General features: G+C 38.2%; 1 protein-coding gene and 1 pseudogene across 1 annotated transcript in view; both read right to left on the bottom strand.

Annotated features, from left to right (window-relative positions):
* The window catches only part of TNRC6B (trinucleotide repeat containing adaptor 6B), a 225,161-nt gene that overhangs the window by 169,891 nt on the left and 31,460 nt on the right, over nucleotides 1-23,810 (bottom strand). The window contains 1 exon segment of the mRNA XM_032492297.1: nucleotides 2,212-2,285. Within this exon segment, the coding sequence (XP_032348188.1) occupies nucleotides 2,212-2,285 (74 nt within the window).
* On the bottom strand, nucleotides 20,546-20,709 carry LOC116667846 (annotated as a pseudogene).

Genomic DNA, 23,810 nt, shown 5'->3' with positions numbered 1-23,810 from the left:
TTACGTAGGCAATTCAATGGGGAGATGGAAATTAAGAGGTTACTCACTATAGTATATGGCATAGCAATGTCCTTTACTTAATTTGCTTTCATTTTTTTGTTGTTTTCAAACCATCCTTACTATTTTCCAATGTGTTTCTTGAAAACGCCATGATGACAATCTTGTTTGAAGGCACAGCTTGTAGTTCTATCTAAGGGTCTAAGTCAGTTTCACTGTCCTTTTGACAAAAAGGAAGGTGAATAAAGTAGGCAATGCAAAAATATATGGCTACGCTGGGGTTCCACTTGGGAGGTGGCAAAGGGCCCGTGCATCAGCACTAACAGAGTGACAGAAGAGTCAGAGCCGAGTCACCGAGGTGAAATGAACTGGAGGGTGATGAGTGGAGTAAAGCTGTCCAGGATGATGTCACAGCATAGGCATCTGCCTTCTGCTTCAGCACATGGTTTCACCTCAGAGCCACCACCCTCCTGCCGTGGCGGTAACTGACCGAGAGTCTTGACCGGCACGTACAGGACAGGCCTCAACAGATGTTAATGACCAAACATGAGCATGATTTACACAGCATCCGGGCTCGGTCTTCTCTAAAAGTTGTTAAGTATGTTAATATTTAAAAGGCCTCCAGGATCCAGGCCTTACCCATCTCTCCAGCATCATCAGCCAACACCTCTTTGTTCACTTTGTTCCAGCATCACTGAACTACTGACGGCCTCCCAAATATGCCAGATGGCTTCAGGTTTCCATGTTTCTGTTCATATTACTCATTCTGCCTTTCCCTTCCCTAGTACCATCCGGCAACACTCTATTCCTCATTCAAAACTCAGCTTTTATAAAGTAATTCCTGACCCATCTCTTGGAAGAACTGGTGATTCCTTCCTCAGTGTCCCCAGTCGATCTTCTCTGAATTCTGCTATAGGACCTGTAACACTTAACTGGATTTATTTAGTTACACAGATCCCTCCCCTACTGGATTATCAATCCTTTGATACCAGATACTTCATCTCATTAATCTCTGTATTCACAGACTACGTAAAACTGTATACCTGGCATTTAGTAAGTATTTAAATTCCTATGTAAAAATGACTGAATTAATCAGCTAAAGTCCCTTTTGTTTAAACTGCAATAGTTGATTGAACAAATATTTACTAGGTCCCTACCACAGGCCGGATGGTGCTAGGCTAGTGTGGTGCAGCAGAACGAACTTTGGCTTTGAAGAAGCAGAACCATTATTCTTTGTCATTTCTTAGCTGTGTAATCTTGGACAAGTTACTTAACTTTCTAATCTTCATTATTTTCATCCATAAAACTGGCCAGGAAGTGGTGTCACAAGGATTAAGTTAAACAATACATGTATAGCACTCAGCAAGGTGTCCAGAGGCAGCCAAGAGGCACTAAAAAAAAAAAAAACAATTGGCTCCTTTCCAGGAAGTCTCAAAGGGTAGAGACTAGTAAAGGAGACAGATACAAATAAATAACTCTAATGTAAAATAATGAATGCTTTATTGCTGTAGTAACAAAAGGTACTCCTAGAATACAGATGAAAAAAATTCTGTCAAGGGAGTGTGGGAGAAGGGGACAACAGGAAAGACACAAGAAGTAAGAGTAAATAGCGCAGTCTTCTCTCCTCTTCCAAAATCTAAGAAAAGAGAAAAGCATCCACTAAGGCACAAAGTGGTGAAAAATAATTATACATGTGGGGAGTACAAAATGGCCTAGTAAGGTTTACAGATAGGGGTTTACTAAAAGGGAAACCAGAAACGATGACTGGAATTAAGTTTTGAAGGGGTCTGTAGGAGGGCACCTGCAGCACTGGGGAGCCCTGAGAGCTGGTTAAGCAAAGGAGCAGTGAGCAAATCCACTGCTGAGAAGCTGGCTCTGGCAGTGCTGCGGGCTACACACTGGGGGGGGGGGGGGGGGGACCAGCGGAACAGAAGCTAGGATATGCTCACATAAAACTGCAAAACTGCCACATTAATAACAGATTCTAGCTTTATTAAAGGATGAGGCACCAAATGTCAGTATCAATCTAAATACAGCTGCTTTTCAAAGGGACCTACTGAAGTTGAAATGCAAAGGGCCCGTGTGATGGCCACTTTAAATACCCCTCTGTAAGAACTCTGGGAAAAAAAAAAAAACTCTGGACAGGAGCAATAACATCAAAATGTACTCTTCTTCTTTTTAAGATGAATGCTGATATCAGTTTTTAAAACTTACCTTTGACAGTATCCTGGGGCAACACAAGCCCGTGAAGATGAGTCTAGACTACATTCAGTGCAAAAACCAAGACCCTGAAAAAGAGAAGAAAATCGCAATGAGCCACATGCTCACAGCCAGACGCCACTGTAAGTGGTGAGATGTAAGTTCTGAATTCAGGCAGCCTCATATGAATCCAGGCTTCTCCGTCTACCAGCTACTGACTCTCAGGCCAGTGTCCTAACCTCTCAAGTCTCAGCTTCCTCATTCAACACTGGGAACAACAGCATCTTCCTCGTAGGGTTCTTTGGAAGTTTAAAAGCAATGTGTGTAAAACCCTTAGTGAAGGGCAGGGCACCAACCACATGCTTGATAAAGGTGAGTGGTTATTAAGATTGTGAACTGAAATACATTTTGAAGAAACATTAAAAGCTGATATTAAACCTTTATTATTTATTTAACCTTATCTGCTCTACCAGAAAAATACCAAATCACCTTTTCAACCTCTCCATTTCACGTAAGGATGTCTCATAACCACTGCAGATTTAATACATCCCAAACTGCACTCTTTATGCCCTGTACCCTCCCACACCCCATTCTCCTGTCTCCGCTGTCTTCATCAAGGGTATCATCCCCGACCAAGGTGCTTGGGTCAAAACCTCAGATTTGTCCTGGATTTTCTCACCCCACCCCAGTCCTCTCATCCTGTCATTCCTGCTTTCACAAGCTGTATCTCAGATCCATAAATGCATAAGCCTGCATTTTCATAGCAATCACATTTATTACTTGTGGGGCCTCTTAGCTGGTGTTCCTGGTCCTATTCATGCTCCTGCCCAGTCCATTTCCAACTAATTGCTGGAGTGGCTTCTTCAAAACCAAATCAATGTATAGCACAGGGAAATATATACAAGATCTTCTGGTAGCTCACAGAGAAAAAAATGAGACAATGAATATATATATATATGTTCATGTATAACTGAAAAATTGTGCTCTACACTGGAATTTGACACAACATTGTAAAATGATTATAAATCAATAAAAAATGTTTAAAAAAATCGAATTGGATGATAGCAATTTGCTAATAAATGCAGTGAAAATGTTACTTGATGAATGTTTCTATGTATTAAATATATACTCATATATATGTGAATATACAGACATATAAATATTCATGAAATGACAGCCATTTATTAGATATTTAGAGACCCCAAGCCAGTCCCTTCATTTTACAGTGACAGAAAAAAAATGCTGGAAGGATATTCTGCTCAAGGTTGGACCTGTGTGTGTGAAGGTAGCTGAGACAATGCTGGGCAAACTCAGCAAAAATTTACCTGTCATTAGCATCCACGCTGCTGTCAAGAGCTGTCACTATTTGAAAGTTGGTCCCCTGATTTCACAACCAACTTGTTTCTGTCCAAGAAAGCACATTCCATTCCCCATGGCTATGGATTATATATATATTACAGCTTTAGTCCTACATTATGTCACAACGTTTGAGCTGGTGTTTTAGTGAAGCTTGAAAGCATCTTAACTGCCCTCTTATCTGTCATTACCTTAGCTTATTTTTTAACACTGTCTAAATAAATAAATCTCAGATGGAGTGGTACTATGATGAGTATTAGTGATATTTTAATTATTATTCTTAGCTTCCTATCATACACACTGTTATCACAGCAATCTTCCTCTAAAAAGCAAATCTGACCTTTGACAAGAGCATGACCAAAACTCAGTCAATAACTACCCATTACCCTTTGGGTAAAATTCAAGACCTCTCCAGTCCTACCACCACTTCACACTCTGTTCACACAGATTGCGCGTGGTTTCCTGTCTTACAACACGTGCACTAATGTCTCTAAGGTCCCTTTGCCTAATACCCTTCTACTCTTTTCAGATCTGCCTCAAGTGTTATCTCCTGTAAGCTTTCTGTACCCTTCGTGGCTGCACCAAGTGTTCCTCCTCTGAGAATGCTGGTAATATCCATGGGTCAGTTTACTTCATGCCACAGGAACTCCTTCACAACAAGGACTATCTACGTCTTAAACTATCTGTGACTTTGGTATCAGGTAGAGCCCAGTGAACATAAGTTGAACTGAATCTTGACATGATCCCAGCAGCTCAGTATTTCAGTGGGGCTGTTTCCCCAGTGTGCGCTGGGGCAAGCTGAAGCAGCTGCAGCTTCCAAGAGGGGACTGGCGCTCACGGAGGATGTAAACTATGTGGTTATGCGTGACACTCAGCACCTCAGAGAAAGATCAGATTCTTTAATTTTTTGTCAACCGCAGACTATCAAGAAAAGACTGACTAGGGTGGGAGGGTATAGCTCAAGTGGTAGAGTACATGTTCGGCATGTAGGAGGTCCTGGGTTCAATCCCCAGTACCTCCTCTAAAAATAAATAAATAAGCCTAACCCCTACCCGCCCCCACCCCAAAAAAAAAATAAAAAAGAAAAAAGAAAAAAAGAAAAGACTAATTTTCAATTCTCTATTCTGATTAGTTTCTGCCCCAGCTAAATATTCTTCTCTAGACTTATCAGTAGTCTAAATTCTGTACTAACTTCATAAAGCAGCCCATTATTACATATCTTGTTAACAGGCAAGCTTAGGACACAGTGACCAGCTCTGTCCTGTGCATGCTTGGCAGTTTGTCCCCGATGCTTGCCGGCATTCAGTGAGGGAAAAGGAGTTAGAGGGCAGGCAGGCAAGGGAAACTGGGCGGTCTTCCAAGTACTCTGGAAACCAGTTTTTACAGAACAGCTTCATTACTTTCTCTGCAAGGCTGTGAACCTCTGTATCAGATGCACTCTTATTCAAGATAAACACAAAATTTACTTCTAAAATCAGCATTTTAAATTATCTAGCTGAAGTTATCTCCAGCACTGTTTTCCTTCGAAGGTATGAGTAATGGCAAATTCCTTTAAAACATCCTTTTGAAATGTTCAGAACTGCGCTGTAATTCTTCCCTCTGATCACCCGTAGCCACAGCAGTAAATGATTCGAAATACTCCAGTCCTCTCTCTTCTCTCGAGGAGTAACCAGATTGTCTTGAAATTCACACAGGAGGGTGGAAAGGTTCGGTGAATCTTGGCCTAAATCAACTCCCAGGCCCTGCTAAACTTCAAGCAGACTTCAAGAGTTCCTCCACAGCCAAGTACGTAACTAAACTCACAGGATGTAATTAGAACTCAATCTTTCATAGGGAATATGGGAAGTTAAAAGAAATACATATTCCATAAACTATATTTATTAATAACACCTCTGATATGATAGGGTTTAATTTTCAAACTTGATTATTTAGTATGATTCTTTAAAATTTAATTTTAATTCTCATTTCAAAAAATTCAAGCAATATGGTTAAGACCCTTGACCACCATCTTCTCTTTCCCTGTCCTGATCTTCCCAGGACTCACCACTGTCATCTGTTTGATATCCAGCACAATTCTTGAGATGCAGACTCACGAATATACTGTAAACTTTTAACTTAGTCACAAATAGCACTGAAAATTTTGACTGCCTCCATTGTTGGCAACCAGCTTAACTTCAAGCAAGATGTCCGGAAGAGACATCTTAAGTGAAGCAGCAGATGAGAGGGTGGAGTGAAACACTAGTAAAGAGGCCAGGAAGGTCTTCCCATGAGGCGAGGACAGACCAGGAGACCTGGGGCAGACAGAAGGGCTCCAAACACCCGCTCTATAAGCGGGGCACCCAGCCCAAGCGGGCAAAAAGGAACCTATTAAGTACTATCAATAATCAAGTCAAAACCCCAAGGAGCACAGGTGGAGGCAGTTCTGCTGCAGACAGTTTATTTAGTCACCAACACACAAGAGTTACTACTGTTCCAAGATTTGGAAATGCTGCCTTTGGAGTTTTGGGTCACCTCTACCTCAGTTCAACACTTTGGAAATTCTGTTAAATATTTCAAGTCTGTCCATTCCTAAAAATATCTCTTTAGTCGTAAAATCTCCTCCAGCTTTTATGCCCTCCCTCCCCTCTTTCTTCTGCTAGTCAAGCTCTTTAAAAGTTCTTATTTGTGGTTTCAATATCCTTATCTCTCATTTACTTATTAATCTTCAAAATTTGGCTTCTTTCCCTATCACTTCCAGTTGTCAAATACAATGGCTATCATTCAACTGTTTTGCTTTAATCTCTCTGGCATTTAAAAATCAGAATGACCTGGAAGCCTTGGCATCTGGGAGCTCCTCTCCTATCTTGATGTTAAGGATACTGCAATCCAGTCACTGGGCAGGGGCACTGTTTCAGTTCCTGGTCCCCTGGCTGTGACTAGGTCCTCCCTGTATCCCTGGGTATGCAACCAGTCCCAGGCTCTTGTCAATACTGTTGATTTTCAGGGTCCCACCACAGGGAGAGTGCTGCTGGGTGAGGAGCTGCTGTTTCTGTACATGGAGGATTAGGGTACAAGGGTAGTGGTAAAGGAACTAAACTTAACTCCTGGCTTCAAGGATTAAGCCCAGTTCTGATGCTCAAACTGACATGAATATATTTAGTCCCTTCATCCCATAGAAGGGGCCAAATGCATTACTTCTGCTATCTCTTAGACCATTTGTTTCCAGTGTCTTTTGCTAGACAGTCTTTCTCTACTTGTCCTTTCATTACTGGACTGGTATTGTCCTCGGAAGTTCACCCTTCTCTTTCATTTTTTATTATAAACACATGTCCCTATCCTCTCCCATAGATTTAACTACTACCTATATTGGTAACTCCCAAATATTTCTCCCCAAGTATTTCAACTTTCTTCCCTATTCCTACTGTCACTGCCTTAGTTCTGCCAGTTTCTCGCCAGATTTATCCCAATTGTCAATAAACTGATTTTCTTATCCTCAACACCCACCCCACTCACATCGCCATTAGAATTACCTTTATGAAGTGCAAGACCACAGTGCCTTTGCAATGTGTCTCACCCATTATCAAGATGAAATCCAATTCCCGCTGCGTGTTTTACAAGTTCACCTCTCAGCTTCATCTCACAAAACCATACAGCTTTCAGTTTCCCTGAAGTACCACATGGTTTCATGTGCCTGGAACTTTGTACATGCTATTCCCACTTGGACTCTCTCTCACTCACAAGGCAAGTTTTTTCTCAACCTTCAGGATGCAAGAAAAGGGAAACCTTTCCTATGAAGTTTGTCTTGATTCCTCTCTTTTGCTACCTGTGCTCTGGATGGGTCCATTCTCTGGGTTGACAACTGTTCTTGGTATATATTTATACTAGGCTTGTTTATGTTACGTAGACTAGTAGGTTCTAAGTTTCCTGCAGGCAGGGCCTAAGTTTTCTTATCACTGTATCACCATCATTTAAAACAGTGCTAGTGCAAAGGATATTCCAATAAATAAAACACACATTTTGGGGGGAAAAAAAGTGTCAACTCAATACAATATTCTTAGTGTACTCAAGTAAGGATCCTGCTTCTCAGTCATAACAGTATATCCAGGGCCACAGTATAGACTCCAATCATTCACTCAGTGAATGAGCCACCTGCCAGGTATCATGCTCTGTTCCAGGAACACCTTGGTAAAGTAATGCTAGGCTCTTAGGGAAGTGTGCTACTTGCATGGACCCAGACTCTCAAGGAGAAGCTATGAAGAAACTATGGGTCTAAAGCATAAAGATGTTAAATTTATTATATCCTGTTAAGTCAGGGAGGGTTGCCTAATAAAAACAAACTCAGTCTGAAGCAGGGATAAAGAAAAAAGCATGTGCCGTACCTTCAACTACTAATCCAGTTTGGTCAAGGACAACTAATGCTCTCTGGCTTAGTCTAGGACAATGTGTTAAACCTTTAACAGAAAGGACTTCAGAAAGTAAGGCTACCTCTGAAGACCTACAAAAACTGCAAGTCACTTGGAGGTAGGGGCCGGATGGTAGGGAATAATGACTGCCAGCCTCAGAACAGCGGAGGCAGTGATCCGAACAGCAGATTCAACTCAACCAGCTTTACTCAATGCTTATGAAAAGCCCAGCACTATGCTCGGCATTTTCTGAGCAAGGGCTTATGGCCAGGTTTTACTGCAATTGCTGGTCATGTTAAGAATTAAAGAGGTTAACAAGCACCACTTTTGTACACAATTTATTGATGATTATGATCAGAAAGCCTTTATTCTTTATTGATATTTTATATTAACTTTATGCAGTTTTTTAATCAAATAGCTATTTCTATTAAAGTTGTTCACAAAATTACAAATGCATACTGGTTCTCCAATAAACCAGTGAGTAAGGGAAATTTTAATATTCATATTGAAGATAATAACAATATGAATAACCACGGACAACTAATTATGCTGTGCTCGGCAACATACATCATGGAAATCTCAAAAAAACTCTCATTTAAGATATGATCCTGTCCTCAGAGGTCTTACACTGTAGATAAGAAGAAACTAGCACACCTAACAATTCCACAAAAACTAAGCACTTAGCCATGTGGCACAGAAGTTTTGAGGATGCAGAAGAAACAGTGGGCTAGACAATCTGTGCAGCCTTCAGAGAGAAACTAAGATTTCAGCTGGAGTTGACAGGATTTAAAGCAATGATTCTCAAACTTTTTGGTCTCAGGATCTTATTACACTCTTAAAAATGACTAACGACCCCCCACACACAAAGCCTTTGTTTATGTGGGTTGTAATTATCAATATTTACCACATCAAAAATTAAAACTATAAAAAATTTAAAATATTCATAAATATTTAAACATACAAATAATAAATGATTACATGTTAACATTTTTAATTAAAATAATATTTTAAAGGATAAAAACTTTGAGAGAAGTGTCATTGTTTTACATTTGTGCAAATATCTTTGATACTTTGCAAATATCAGACAACAGCTGCATCCTAGTATTCAACCTTTTGCTGTATCGCATGTTATGTCACCTCTGGAAAAGTCCACTGTACACTCATGAGAGAATGAGTTTAAAAGGCATATTATCATCTCAGTGTTAATAAAATAGCTGTGATTTCATGGGCCCCCTGAAGGGTCTGGATGGGTGGCGGGGAGGGATCCATGGACCACACCTGGGTTAATCATACATTTCAACAGAGAAAAAAAAAATGATATAAGCATGGGCTGGAAGTGTGTGGCTGGAGAGACATAACTTCCAAGCACGCAATGCTTACCCCTAAAATCTTGCTCCAACCAGGCCCACCTCCATGGTGAACCTAGAGGCAGAAACGGAAGGGCAAGGTGGGGACCAGAAGCCTCCCCTCGCTCCGCGGAGTATCTGTGCCTGCGGAAGCGGCCCCACCGCCCCCGGCAACATTCCCTGGAGGCCATGTCAGGGTTTCCTCTCTGGCGCCTACACTGTGCTCTCCTCCTCCGAGCTGTAAACGGCTCACAAGAAACGGCCGTGCTGTGGCTTCCCCAGGCTCTATTTACTAACTACAAAATCGTCTCACTGCTACAGTCTCAAATTCTTCATACATTTCTTGATCTGGCTGTCTTAAAAAGCACATTTAACATCAGCCACGTAGCCAGTTTTTCCTTGCCAATAATCATGAGCGTTTGCTCTTCCGTTCCTGTGCATCCTGCGCTCTGTAAAAACAGCTCCTGGAGCGTCATATGTCATGGATCTCGTTGCCATAAACTGAAAACATTTTCTTCTTATTTTGTGGCACAAATTAAACGCGTTCTGAACTCGGTTTGCATACAGTCCATCTCTGGCCAAAAAAAGAGGTTTAAATATACGGATGGGGGGTAGGGGGTGGCCATTATCATGGCTAAACTGTTTTTATCATCACAGTCAGTGTTCAATAGTGTATAAATCATGGTAAAATTTTAAATTAAAAAATAATGTTCTAAAATTATCCTGCAATAAGTATAGTTGTTCATTTTATGTAGTAAGCTTTAAATTGTCTAACAGTATTTTGTAGCTAAGAGAAGCACAGATGAAACAGAAGCTTCCTTTTCAGTCTTTTAAATAAAAAAAAAAATAAATGCAATCATGAATCTATATAGTTTTTCAGTCTTTTTAATTTTTTATTTTTAGTAAACATTTATTAAGGCCCCTTTACAGAAGAGAATAAATCATTCTGAAGTCAAAGTGAAACTAAAACTTTAAAAAAGAGATTTCTGCTTCTGGAAATGGTAAACTAGGTAGTTCAGAGCAACTATCTTGCTAAGGACAGCCCAGAAAATCTGGACAAAATACAAAAAATATCTTGAAGGCAGAGGAGCACTAACAAGTTAATTCAGAATTACCATACATAAAAATCAATTCCAGGTGAACTATATACCAAATGTGAAAGATAAATAATACAGCTTTTGGAAAATAATGTGGGATAAAGTTTCTATTACCTAGGGGTAGGGAAGGATCTCTTAAACAGGAAACAAAAAGTACCTATTATTAAAAAAAAGTAAATATAATGACACAAAAATTCAGCTTTTGTTCATCAAAAGATGTCCTCAGGAAAATGAAAAAGCAGGTCATATAAAACCAGTAAAGGGCTCATATTCAAAACAATAAAGAGTTCTAACAAGTTTAAAAAAAGACTAAAATAAAATAAAACAGAACAAGGAAGTCTGATATCAGATCCCACCTTCCAAAAACTAAAAGATAACAATAAGAAAACAGGCAAGAGGCTAGAGGAGGCGAATCACCAAACTACATTATCTAAATGGCTAACAAACATATGAAAAGGTGTCTACAGTGAGGAAAATACAAAAGAAAACCAAAATGGAAAGTAAAAAAAGAATCATAGTGATAAATCATTATATAGGAGAACGGCTGCAAATGTTTAAACCTGATAATAACAAGTGCTGCCAAGGATATGGAATAACAGGAACTCTCGTGCACTACTTGTGCAAATGTAAACTGTTATACCTACTTTGGAAAACAGTTTGGCACTATTCTTCTAAAGTTAAAGACAGACATACTTCATGATCCAGCAATTCCACTCCCAGGCACATACCCCAAAGAATTCATGCACGCAGCCACCAAGAAATACATACAAAAATATTCAGAGCAGCACTATTCGTAATAGCTCCCAACTGGGAACAACCCAAATATTCTCAATAGTAGAATGGGTAAATATATTCTGGCATATTCATAAAATGGAATACCACAGAGCAATGAAAATGGAGGAACAACAGTCACACACAACAGCAAGGATGGATCTCACAAACATAATGACCACATGCAAAAGAATATATAGCATGTGACTCTGTTCAAAATCAGCCAAAACTATTATGTTCAGAGGTACATGGGTGGTAGAAGTAGAAAGGAAAGACAGAACTCAGAAGAGTGATCACCTGTAGGTGGGAGTGGGGATGCCTATTACTAGCAAAGGTTACTAAGAAGGGGCTGCTGGGTCCTGCAGTGTCCTATTAACTGACCTCAGAGGTGGTTATTTTAAAATAATTAAGTTTTACATTTGTATTTTATGCACTTTTCTGGTAGTGTGATATACTCCACAATAAAAAAGAACAAAAGCAAAACAAAACAAAAAATTAATACAAGGAAAAAGTGGCATCTTTAGTATAACCTTAAAAATTAGATCACAGAACCCAAATTCCTTAGCTGGCATCCTGGCCCTTCATTATCCAGCCCTGTCTTTCTAGTCTCATTTCTTGCCACTTACCTTTCTCCAAGGAGTCTGCCTCACTCGTGCTCAACCCTGTGCTTTCTTTTCCTTTACTGGTGATGTTTCTCTGTCTAGAAAACCATGCAGACAAAATCGAATCATCATTGTGCCAAACTAAGTACAAACTGTCATTTGAGACACAGCCTGGGTGTCATCTCCTGTGAGAAAGCAGATTCTCAGGAGACACAGATTCTAGAGCCACACTGCCTGGCTCAAATTTCAGATCTGCCACTTACTGGGCATGTGACCTTGGTCAAGTTACCAACCTTAGTTTTGTAGCTTCCTCAAAAAAAGGATAAAAAATATTACCTGCCTCTGTGGGTTGTTTGAATATTAAATAAGTGAATATACTCAAAGTGTTTGGAACATGCCTAGGAGACAATAAACACTAAATATTAGCTGGTATTATTATCTAGCTAACTATTATTATTAGTTATTAGCTATTATTATTATTATTAGCTATTATTATTAGCTAGAATCATTATTAGCTAGGTATTAGCTATTACTATTATCAATACACTCTGACAACCTCCTCCCTATCCCCTGGAGACCCTCCCCATAAGACACTCTTCCCCTGGGCTCCCATGGCTCAATATTATAGTTTAGTTTCTTGTACACAGTCCTTATGGAGAATTACTTCCGTGAGAGTAGGAACTAATAAATCTTTGACGTCTCAACCCTCAACATCTAGCACAATGTCTCTGAGTATTAGATGCTCAAAGAACATCTGTGGAATGAATAAACTACAGAGACTACAAACGTGGATCACATAAGAGAATAGTCCCTTCGTGCTGCCCTATCTTGTGCGGGCACTACAAACTGAAAGCACGGTCTTGATGAGATTTCTATAGCAACTACCCCAGAATATGGGTGTAGACTCCCTCTGGTAGCAACAAATGAGAGACAAGTAATAATACTTGTCTTACCTACCTGTCGTGAGGCTACTGTGAGGCTCAAGTGATAATGACTATGAAAAAATTTTTAAGTATGAAGCTCTACAGTATGAAGTTTTATGGCCTTAACAGAGCAACAGGATTATTGTTGAATTGCAAGCCCAGAAAGGGATTTAAGGGGTAATATGGAATTAATATAACGTAAAAATGCAATTTGATATGGTCTTAGATAAAATTTGCATTTTGGGGTTAAAATATTTTGCAATGAAACTAATTTTCTCCTTTGGTTATTAATGATTTCTGTGCTGTCAAAACAAACATTTCTGTATGTGAATGTTCATAGCAGCATTATTTGTAATAGCCAAAAAGTGGAAACAACCCGAACGTCCATCAACTGGTGAATGAACAAACTGTGGTACATCCATTCAATGGAAAACTACTCAGCAATAAAAAGGAACAAATTACTGATATTGTACAACATGGGTGAACCTCAAAGACATGCTTGGTGAAAGAAGCCACCATGAACGCTACATATTTTATGATTATACTTAAATGCAACATTCACAAAAGTCAAATCTATAGAGATGAAGTAAATTAATGGTTGCCTAGGGATGGGAGTGGGAACAAGGACTGGCAGCAAATGACCATAAAGGGTCTCTTTGGGCTGATGGAAATGTTCTAAAATTGAGTTGTGATGATGATTACACAGCTTCATAGATTTACTAAAAATGTATACCTGTAATGGGTGAATTTTATAATATGTAAATTATACCTCAATAAAGTTGTTTTTTAAAAAACATAAATATTTGGCATTCTTTTACAGCTAGCTATAATTCCTGAATCTTTTAAGTCTTACCCACACATGGGAGCAAATAAAATAATAATAAAGCATAACAAGAAAAATCAGCTTTTAAAAATAAAATAAATTAAAATATGTGATGTGCTCCATACTTAGCTTTGTACCAACTCTGCCAATCTGCTGTTATCTTACATTAAACACTGATTATACTCAAATCAAAAACAAACAAACAAAAACCCAAAGCACCATCTCTATATTTTCCAATCCAAGAGCAACAAACAATGATAAACAGGCTTTCACTGTCATTTGTTTATTTCATCCCACCTGTACAAACACACACTCTGGCCTCATCTGCATTTATAATTGCAAATATAAATATTTGACATAATTCCCCCCTCTTTTAATGATCAAATAGCAAGCATAAGAAAAAGGTAAATACAGAAAATACAGTATATAATGAGATAAAAGAATAATGATATACATACAATAAACAGAATTTCTAAATAGGGTACAAACTAACCCTCAGAAATTGACAGTTCCTTATACAAATGTATTTCCGATTAAATTCTACAACAAGTCCTAAAATGCTATCCAAATTAGTTTGCTGAACTGGAATTGTTAAACTAGATATTGCTTAAAGTAGGTCACTGGCACAGGCGTGAAAGTATTCGGTAATGCAGAGATCTACTTGCAAAGTCATTTGTCATAATGAGAGCTGATTTAGACAAAACAGGAGAAACTACACTGATTGGGTGTCAATTGTCAGTTGTATTTTATTCAAATAAATCTCATTTTAGATTTATCACACTGCAGATTCTTGAATAGGGAAATAACAAGATGAAAGAAGTGTTTTCAAAAGAGTAGATCTGGTGGCAATGTTTAGAAAGTGCCTCTATTGCTTCCTGTTCCTTTGTCTCTCACATCTACTCCAAAGACCATCAATCTTCTGAAATGTCTTTCAGGTTTTTTCCTCTCTCCATTTCTACTCACCACTATAATCCTAATTTGTGTCAGGAGTCCTTAAAGGACAGGAAAGCTGAGAAAAGAAGCCAAACTAGAGGCCGTTAGAATAGTCTAGATGGAAATAAAGAGGACTTGGTTTCAAGCAGTGATTCTCAAAGTGTGGTCCCAGACCAGCAGCATCACCAGGGAACCTGACAGAAATGTAAATTCTCAGGCTTTATCCAGACCTACTGAATCAGAAACTCTGAGGGCAGGGCCAGCAATCTGTATTTTTAAGGAGTCCTACGGGTGATTCTGATGTCAGCTAAAGTTTTAGAATTAGTGGTTTGGAAAGAAGCAGAGAGGAAGAAATGGGTGAGAAAATGGGGAATGAGGAGAAAATTTGGGAACCTGCTAAGAATTTCTACCACAATGTCCCTCCAATCGCCAACCCAACCTATCCAAAAATAACTCTTCTCCAAACATGCTCTTCCAAGTGTTATTCATTTCTGGTATCACAACCCTCTACCCTGCTTAAGTTCAATCTCCCTTCTCACTAGTCCTCATGCAATATACTAATCTTGTTGATTCCATGGCTGGAGCTCTAGGCAGTCACGGATAAAAGAAATGCACCATATAAGGGAAATTGTGATTTAAAAAAAAGACCCTTCAAACCAGTGAAGAAAGGATGAATCATTCAATAAATGATTTTGGAGTAACTAGCTAGTCATTGTGGGAGTGGAGTGTGGAAAGCTATATTCCTTACATCAATTCTGAGATGCATTTTTTTTCTTTACATGTTAACATCTCTGAAATCCAGACAGGTATTACAGTTAATACCATCTTATATCTTACAATTAATTGGCAGCATTCCTTCTTTCTTAGTGGAGCATAAAATAATGTCAAGTCTTAAAACTGATGGCATCTTAAATTAAACAAAATATAGTAATGTAACCCCTAGCATTTACTGAATGCATATTACGGGCCAGTCACAATACTTTACATGTAATAACTCATTTACTTATTAAAACACCCCACAGAGTGTATTACTGTCATGCCATTTCATAGAGAAGGAAACTGAAGCAGAGAGGTTAAATAATATAGTCGATGGAAATAGAACTCAAACCGACTGCAAAGCTTAAGCTCTGACTTACTGTTTAACTGAAAGCTGAAAAACACTCTTCTATTTTCCTCTATTCATTATAAAATGGTCTTTATTTGAAAATGTTTTGATTTTGTCATCAGTCTTAAAAAATAATTATTTTTCTCTCAGCACTCTGACAACAGCATTCTGTCTCATGAGAGTGGCTTCCTCTGTGGCTAATGAGAAGTCAGCTATCAGGCTTCAGTCAGAATAGACTGCTTTCTCTTCCTGGCCACTATTAAGATCTTCTATTTGCCAGTGTATCTAGGGGATATTTCTCTTTCTTTATCCTGCTTGAAATTCCTAATTCAGAGGATTCAAGTCTTTCATCAATTTAGGAATATCTCAGTCATCATCAATTCAAATACTGCCTCTCCCCCAATTTTTCTATTACCTCTTTCTAGAACTCTGATTAGACGTCACGTTAGACCTCATTCTATCTTTCACATGCCTTAATCTTTCTTTTATGTTTTCTCTGTCTCTCTGGGTTTCCTGTGGGCAATTTCTTTAGCTCTATCTTCTAGTTCATTAATTCTCTCTTCATGTGTCTAATCTGCTATTTAACTCATCAATTAACTACTAAGTTCAATAATCATGTTCTTCATTTTTGATGTGGTTATTTTTTCATTTATATATGGTTACCAACATTTTTTAAAACAGCCATTTAGATAGCTCTACAATGATGCACAGCAATTGAAAAACCCAGCTTTCATGGGGACATTCAACCAAACGCAGTCTTTCAACCTGGTTATTTATAATGGTCTCAGTTGCCTAGTTACACTTAATCTGTGCTTTTAATTCTTTAACGATATTAAATATTTTGGCTTTATGTTCAGTTTCCAATCATTACAATATTAAACAGTCTTTTCAAATCAGATGATTTTTGTTGTTCCTGCTGACTCACGCACTGTGGCTTGTTTCCTAAGTGTTTTGTGATTTTTCATTACAGGCTTCTTTTCTGTGGAATTTTATTTGTGGGGCTTTTTTGAGTCCTGAGTATTTTTTCTTCTGAGAATATTTGTGTTGCTCTGTCAGGTTCCTGGAGGCACTAGTAACCAGAGAATAATTTAAAGTAAATTAGCCTGAGTTTTTCATGCTACACAGATAGTATGAATTCAAGATCATCCATGGGCCAGTTCATGGTTATGAATTCTTAGGGGAGATTTTTCTTTAATTACTATGGAAAAATTTAAACACAGAAGTAGGCAGAAAAATATGATGAACCTTCATGAGTTCATCAGCTCCTGGCCAACACTGTTTCTTTTTTTGTTTTGATTTTTTTGGGTTTTTTCGGGGGGAAAGGGAATTAGGTTTATTTATTTAATTTTTTTAATGGAGGTACTGGGGACCTCCTGCATGCTAAGCACGTGCTCTACCCCTTAAGGTATAACCTTCCCCAAACACTGTTTCATTTGTATCCAACCCATATCTGTCTCCCTGCATCTGCATTAGTCTTAAAGCAAATCTATTTTATGGATAAACACATTGGTATTTATCTCTAATAAATAAAGACTTAAAAATCACAATACCACTACTATACTTAAAATATTAATAATAATTCCAATACTAGCAAGTAACCAGTACTCAAATTTCCAACTGTTTTATAAATGTCATTCAAGGTTTTGTTAGTTTGTTTGCTTTAATGTGCTTTTTTCCCTTTGCAACTTATTTGTCAAAGAAACCAGGTTATTTGTCCTGTAGGGTTTCCCATAGTCTGGATTTTTTTACTGGATCCTCATGGTGATATTTAACATGTTGCTCTGTCTCTAATTCTTATAAATTGGTACTTAGATCTAGAAATCAGATCAATTTGTATAGGAAAAGGAAAATATATTCTTAATGCAGCACCAACAAATGGTAACCAACAAGCTTTTATACAGTAACATTATGAACTCATAAATTTTTCAGTTAATGTTTTTATTGGTATTCAAACTGTCTCATCACTGGTCAAAGGGAGTCTCTTCATGAATGCTCTTGGGTCCTTTTGATATGACCTTGTCATAGTGTTTGATGACTTACTTGCAATATGGTATAACAAAAAATTCTACATTTAGGTTTATCTTGTATAATTCATGCTGCAGGCCTGGATCAGCTATCCAAGGAATCGTGCTTCCTTTTGTGAGAATTGGTATTTCGAGACCATAATTTGGGCACTAGGGTTACATACTGCTACTGGGTTAATCATTGTTTCTAGGTCTTTTCAATGGAATAAGTTAGCCGGTAGTTTTTTTGTTTCGGCTTTTTTTTAAGATAAAATTCACCACAAGTTCATATGAAAACTTCCAATTCAAAATCAAGTTAATCAAGAGAATGAGTAGACAAGCCACAGAATGGGAGAATATATTTGCAAAAGACATGTCTGATGAAGGACTATCATCCAAAATATACAAAGAACTCTTAAAATGCAACAATAAGAAAATGAACAACCCAATTAAAAAATGGGCAAAAGACCTGAACAAGACACATCATCAGAGAAAACACATAGATGGCAAACAAGCATACGAAAAGATGCTCAACATTACACGTCATTAGGGAGTCGTGAATTAAACAATGAGATACCACTACACATCTATTGGAACAGCCAAAAATTAAAGCGGTAACACCAAATGCTGACAAGGATGTGGAGCAATAGGAATGCTCATCCACAGCTGGTGGAATGCAATACAGTACAGCCACTTAGGAAGACGGCTTGTGGTTTCTTACAAAACTAAACATAGTTTTACGATCCAGCAATCACGCTCCTTGATATTTATCCAAAGGAACTAAAAACCTACATCCACACAAAAACCTGCACACTGATGTTTATAGCAGCTCTATTCATAATTGCCAACACTTGGAAGCAAGCAAGATGTCCTTCAGTAAGTGGATGGATAAATAAACTGGTACATTCAGAAAATGGATTATTCAGTGCTAAAAAGAAATGAGCCATGAAAGCCATGGAGGAAACTTAAATGCATATTACTAAGTGAAAGAAGCTAATCTAAAAGGGCTACATACTGTATGATTCCAACTATACAACATTCTGGAAAAGACAAAACTATGGAGGTAGTAATAAGATCAGAGGTTGCCAGTGGCTGTCGGTTGGAGGGAGGGATGAATAGCGAGACTGCAGAGGAGTTTCAGAGCAGTGAAACTACTCTGTATGATACTGTAACAGTGGATACATGTTATTAAGCATTTGTCAAAACCCACAGAATGTCCAACACCAAGAGTGAACCCTAATGTAAACTCTGCAATTTGGTGACAACAATGTGTCAATGTTGGCTCATCAGCTGTAACAACTGTACCACTCTGGTGCAGGATGCTGATAGCAGGGGCAGCTGAGGGCAGTGGGGAAGGAACTCTGTACTTTCCATTCAACTTTACTGTGAACTTAAAACTACTCTAAAAAAATAAGCCTAAGTGGGGTAGGGTGTAGCTCAGTGGTAGAGCACGTGTCTAGCAAGCATGAGACCCTGGGTTCAATCCCAGGTCCCTCCATTAAAATAAATAAATGAATACCAACTAATTACCTCCCCCTCCCTCCCAAAAAAATACACAGTGCTATATGTCAACTGTATCTCAGTAAAACTGGAAGGAAAAAAATTTTTAAGCCTATTTAAAAAAATCAATTTAAAAGGGTTTTAATTAACTTCTTTTATTTTATATCTGTATCTCCTAGAATCTGAGTCTCAACAACACTGAAGATGATAAAATATCACATAAGTACTCATTTGCTTGTATGACAACACACACACAACAACAACCTCAGAGTAATAATACAGATACTGTCACCAATAATATGGGGGTACAGTTGAAGGGTTTTGTTGTTGCTTTTGTTTTTTGCAGTTCTTTTCATGTCCTCAGGGTGTTATACCAAGGATGTAAAGTTCAAATTACTGAGTTTTAAATTTTAGGTTATTTGTTTCTTGTTAGTTTCAATTTTTAAGGATGGCTTTTTAAAAGAAAATTAACTTTGCCTTATAATCATTTAAATAATTGTATAAAGTCAAATCTACAAAAAAAAGCAATACTCAGAGCGGTCCAGTTCCTATCCCTGTCCCCTCTACCCTATTTCCCTTTCTTCCTCTCATAGCTACTCACTTTTAAGCTTTATGATTTATTCTTTGATTTAAAAATATAAAATGCAAATATTTACGTAAAAATACATTAGAAACTCTCACATTCAATGGGAATGGAAGAACAAATTACAAAGACCACTGGTTTTATAGTTAGAAGACATAACTGTCCAGTTATTATTTCACTACTTGACCTTGGGGAATTATCTGATTTTTCAGAGCTTCAGTACCCTTTTCTATATTACGAAGAAATAATAAATACCTACTTTATACACTTGCTGTGAGGATCAGATGAAATGTGAAAATCTTTTAAAGGTACAATTGTATATGAGTACATCTTTGGAGTAAAGGTTTCTTAAGATCAGCCCCAAATAATTCTGTTTATAATAAAAATCTCTTTTGCTCTTAGGTACAAAGCAGGCAGAAAAAAAATTTTAACTATTCCCTTGTTAAGAAAGGACCCTCAAGAAGTAGGGGGTGAGAAGCTGAACTCAGAAGTTCCCAGCATTCTCCCAGGAGAAGGACCAGTGAGTCTCAGGAAGTGTTATGTAGAAGCCTGGTCCTCAGAGTCTGGGTCACCAACAGTTAAGTGGCTGCACTTCTGGATGTCTAAGGGAGACTGAGGCCAACAGTGCCCTGCAAGACCCAGCCCTGCCTACATCTCCAGCTTCTCTCCCACCACCCTGCCTTCCTATCTCCAGCAAACCAGCTTTCCTCAGTTCCTCCAAAGGTGCAAGCTCCTTCTTCCCTCAATACCTTCACTCATTAGTCCCTTTACCTGAAGGCTCTTACTCCAAATGATCATCTGGCCAACTCCTACTTTCCCTTCCAATCTTTGCTTAAATGTTGCTTTCTCAGAGAGGCCTTCCCTAATCTCCCAGAGTAAGTCAGATTCCCTAGTTAATCACTGTTACAGCTCTCTCTGTTTTCCTAAAAGGTATTTATCAGGGTTTGATGTTACACAGATAGTAATGTGACCATTGGATTGGCTTTCCCTCACCAGATAAACAGTTATGTGATGGTCAGTGAATGCTTTGCTTATTTCTGATAAGAAAAGATACTACACTTGATGTTGGCCAAAAGGCCAAGAAGTGATTTTGCTTATTTCTTTATCCCCAGTTCCTAGTATACTGCCTAATGTAGAGTAGGTGCTCAGTAAGTATTTGTTGAATGAATGAATGAGTGAGTGAAAAGCTTAATACATCATATATAAAACTGATGAACTAGATTCTGGGAATACTGGGAAAGAAGGAAGGATCAAATTGTTAAATATAGGGGAAAAATTGTATTCCAGAGTCCTCTCATAAGGGGGGCAATATTTCATTCTCCTCTAACTTGATTTATAATTTAATATTATAATCATTCAAATTGTAGAATATATTTCCCTCTCTATATATAATAAAGTAAGTTTTAGTGATCAAAGTATCCAGAAGCAAGGCTTCCTTATGCCTGTCACAAAAACTAAGGTTTTTTTCACTAGTGATGTAGCATAAGCCAAGAGTATTATGTTAAAGCAAAAAATGTCAAAATAAAATACTATACCCTTCTAAAAATGCCAAGTAGACATGTGTCTGTGGGAGAGAAACCTACAGGGAGGGGAAATCTGGAGATAAAAAGAGACTTCAGAAACATATAAACCAAATGCTATAATCTTTAAACATTACCTTGTTTTATGTAGCCAGAAATATGAAAAGCTTATTAGCATTTCTCTTCACTGGACATAATGAGTAAAGTATGGCAGACAGAGGATACACAATTTAAAAAAAAAGTTAAAATTTCATTTATTTTTTTCTATCTAAAGTTTTCATTTTCCTGTTTCCCTGCAAACAAACAAAAACATTCCATATTTCTTAGATTAAGAAAAAGAGGATTTCTGTCCATTTGAACTCAAAGTGAAAGATGACCTTTTTTGAAATATATATACATTCTGGTAGTGGGGAGGGTATAGCTCAAGCAGTAGAGCACATGCTTAGCATGCACAAGGTCCTGGGTTCAATCCCCAGTACCTCCTCTAAAAATAAATAAACAAATAAACTTAATTAACTTCCTTCGCCAAAAAGAAAATACATACATTCTGATTAGCATCTATTAAAAAGCATGCTATACATGATCAAGCACCCAAAATTCACATACAGCCTTTACCACTGAAAAGAACCTGAGCTCCTCAAAGATGAGAACCAGGACAGAAAATATACAAGATAAGAGCTAGACATCTTGTCATACCAAAAAGCAAGGATGCAATAAACAGTCTTCAGAAGTCAACTTGAAGATGCTCCTTTCACAAGTTAAGAATAGGACAATCTAAAGCATTGATAAAAAATAATCACTGCAATGGGTTCACATATATCAAACATGGTAAAAATCCATGAGTTCATAATAGTATTTTTAGAAAAGTACTCATTGGTCTCCTTTGGATGATGCTAGGGAACGAACTTACTATTTTGAAAACTGGCAAATAAAGGGAAAGAATCAAATATTTAACCTGCCTTTCTTGAATGAAGTGTATCTCAGATTAACCGCAGAGTTGATATGGGAAAGTTTCTCCAGCTAATTAATGAAGACAAAAGACAATTAGAATATCAACATTTTGCAACATAAATTAACATAGCGAGGCACTGATCTCCAAAACTTAACATCATAGTAAGATGAGACTACTGCCTATTACATGCCTCTTAATAGAAGTAAACACCACCTCCTATAAAGTATTCTTGCCAAACGAAAAGAATCTGAACTAGATTAAACTTCTAGACATGACTACTGTTTACATGAAATACAAGACACAGGAACATGTTAAACACACCATGGGTATGCCATTAGCAAAGTCCAGAAAGTGAGAAACTATAGGACAGATGACCAAGTTTATTCTTTAGATAAACTGAGGGGGAAAAGAGAGGAAACCCTACAAATAAAAAAAAGAATTAGGAAACACATTAACCAAATGGTACATTGCCCTTGTTTGGATCCTGAAGTAAACAAATCAAATTTTCAAAGTTAGGGGAAATTTGAATACTGATTTTTTGGTGTGATATTAAGGAATTCATTTTTAGAGGTGATTATTACACTATGCTTAAGTTTGTTCTTTAACAAGTCCTTAGCTTTTAGAGATGTACAGCAGAATATTTATGAACGAGATACGTGTGAGAGGCTGTAGTCATCTGATGGTCTGTCCTGGGCTGGAGGATCTCTTTTCCGCAAGGGCTCCCTCACACGCTGGCTGTTAGCTGGAGGCCTCAGTTCCTGTCCAAGGAAACCTTTCTGAAGGCTATTTAAATGTCGCCATGATATGGCAGGCTGCCTTTCCTCAGATGAGCAGTCTAAGAGAGCAAAACAGAAGCTGCAACACCTCTTAGGAACTGGCACCAGAAATAACACACCGTCGGCACTCTACTATCGCACGGGTTACACATGTCAGCCCTAGTGGGAGAGTCAGTGTCAGAGGGGATCACACAAAGGCACGAATACACGTCAGGCCCGTCTTGGAAGCTGGCCACCAAGTCATGGCACGAAAGCTCCTGACTGTGACTTTAAAAATCCTTCACTTCCTACTGCACTCCAAGCTCACTTCATTCCATTTCACCCTTTCTTGGTTCAATAAGCTCCAGCTTTACTGGCCTCCTTTTCTGTTCCTCAAAGGTGAGAGGTTCGTATCCGGTTTAGGGCCTTTGTATGAGCTGTTTCCTCTGCCAGGATTATTCTCTCCACTTATCACCTGATCATTCAGATCTGACCATAAATGTCACCTTGGAGAGGCCTTCCCTGGACACTCCGTCTGAAGAATCTCTCTATCCCCCTTCTGTCCCAGCACCCAGTTTTAATTATTTGGAGAATACATCACTATCTAGTATTTTAGTCCATCTGGCTCGGTGTTAAACAGTCTTACGATTAGCCCCTTTTCCCTCCATCAACCATCACCTACTCCTTCCTGGATCATTCCCATCTGTACACATTTAAGCTCTAGCATGTCCCCTCTTAAGAAGCAAAAATTTTTCCTCAATCTCATATTCCTCTTCAGGAACTACTCCATTTCTCTACTCTCTTTACAGCCAGACGTTGTTAAAGTGGTTACATAAATAAATAAACACTACCTGTACTTTCTTATCTCCCATTCATGCTCTGTTCAATCCACTCCAATGACTTCTACCTCCATCACCAGCGATATCCATCCTGCCAGTCCAAAGAACAGTTTATGCCCTCATC

The sequence above is a fragment of the Camelus ferus genome, chromosome 12, assembly GCF_009834535.1.
Source record: "Camelus ferus isolate YT-003-E chromosome 12, BCGSAC_Cfer_1.0, whole genome shotgun sequence".
Taxonomy (NCBI): Eukaryota; Metazoa; Chordata; class Mammalia; order Artiodactyla; family Camelidae; genus Camelus; species Camelus ferus.
This window is presented reverse-complemented; position numbering and strand designations above follow the sequence as displayed.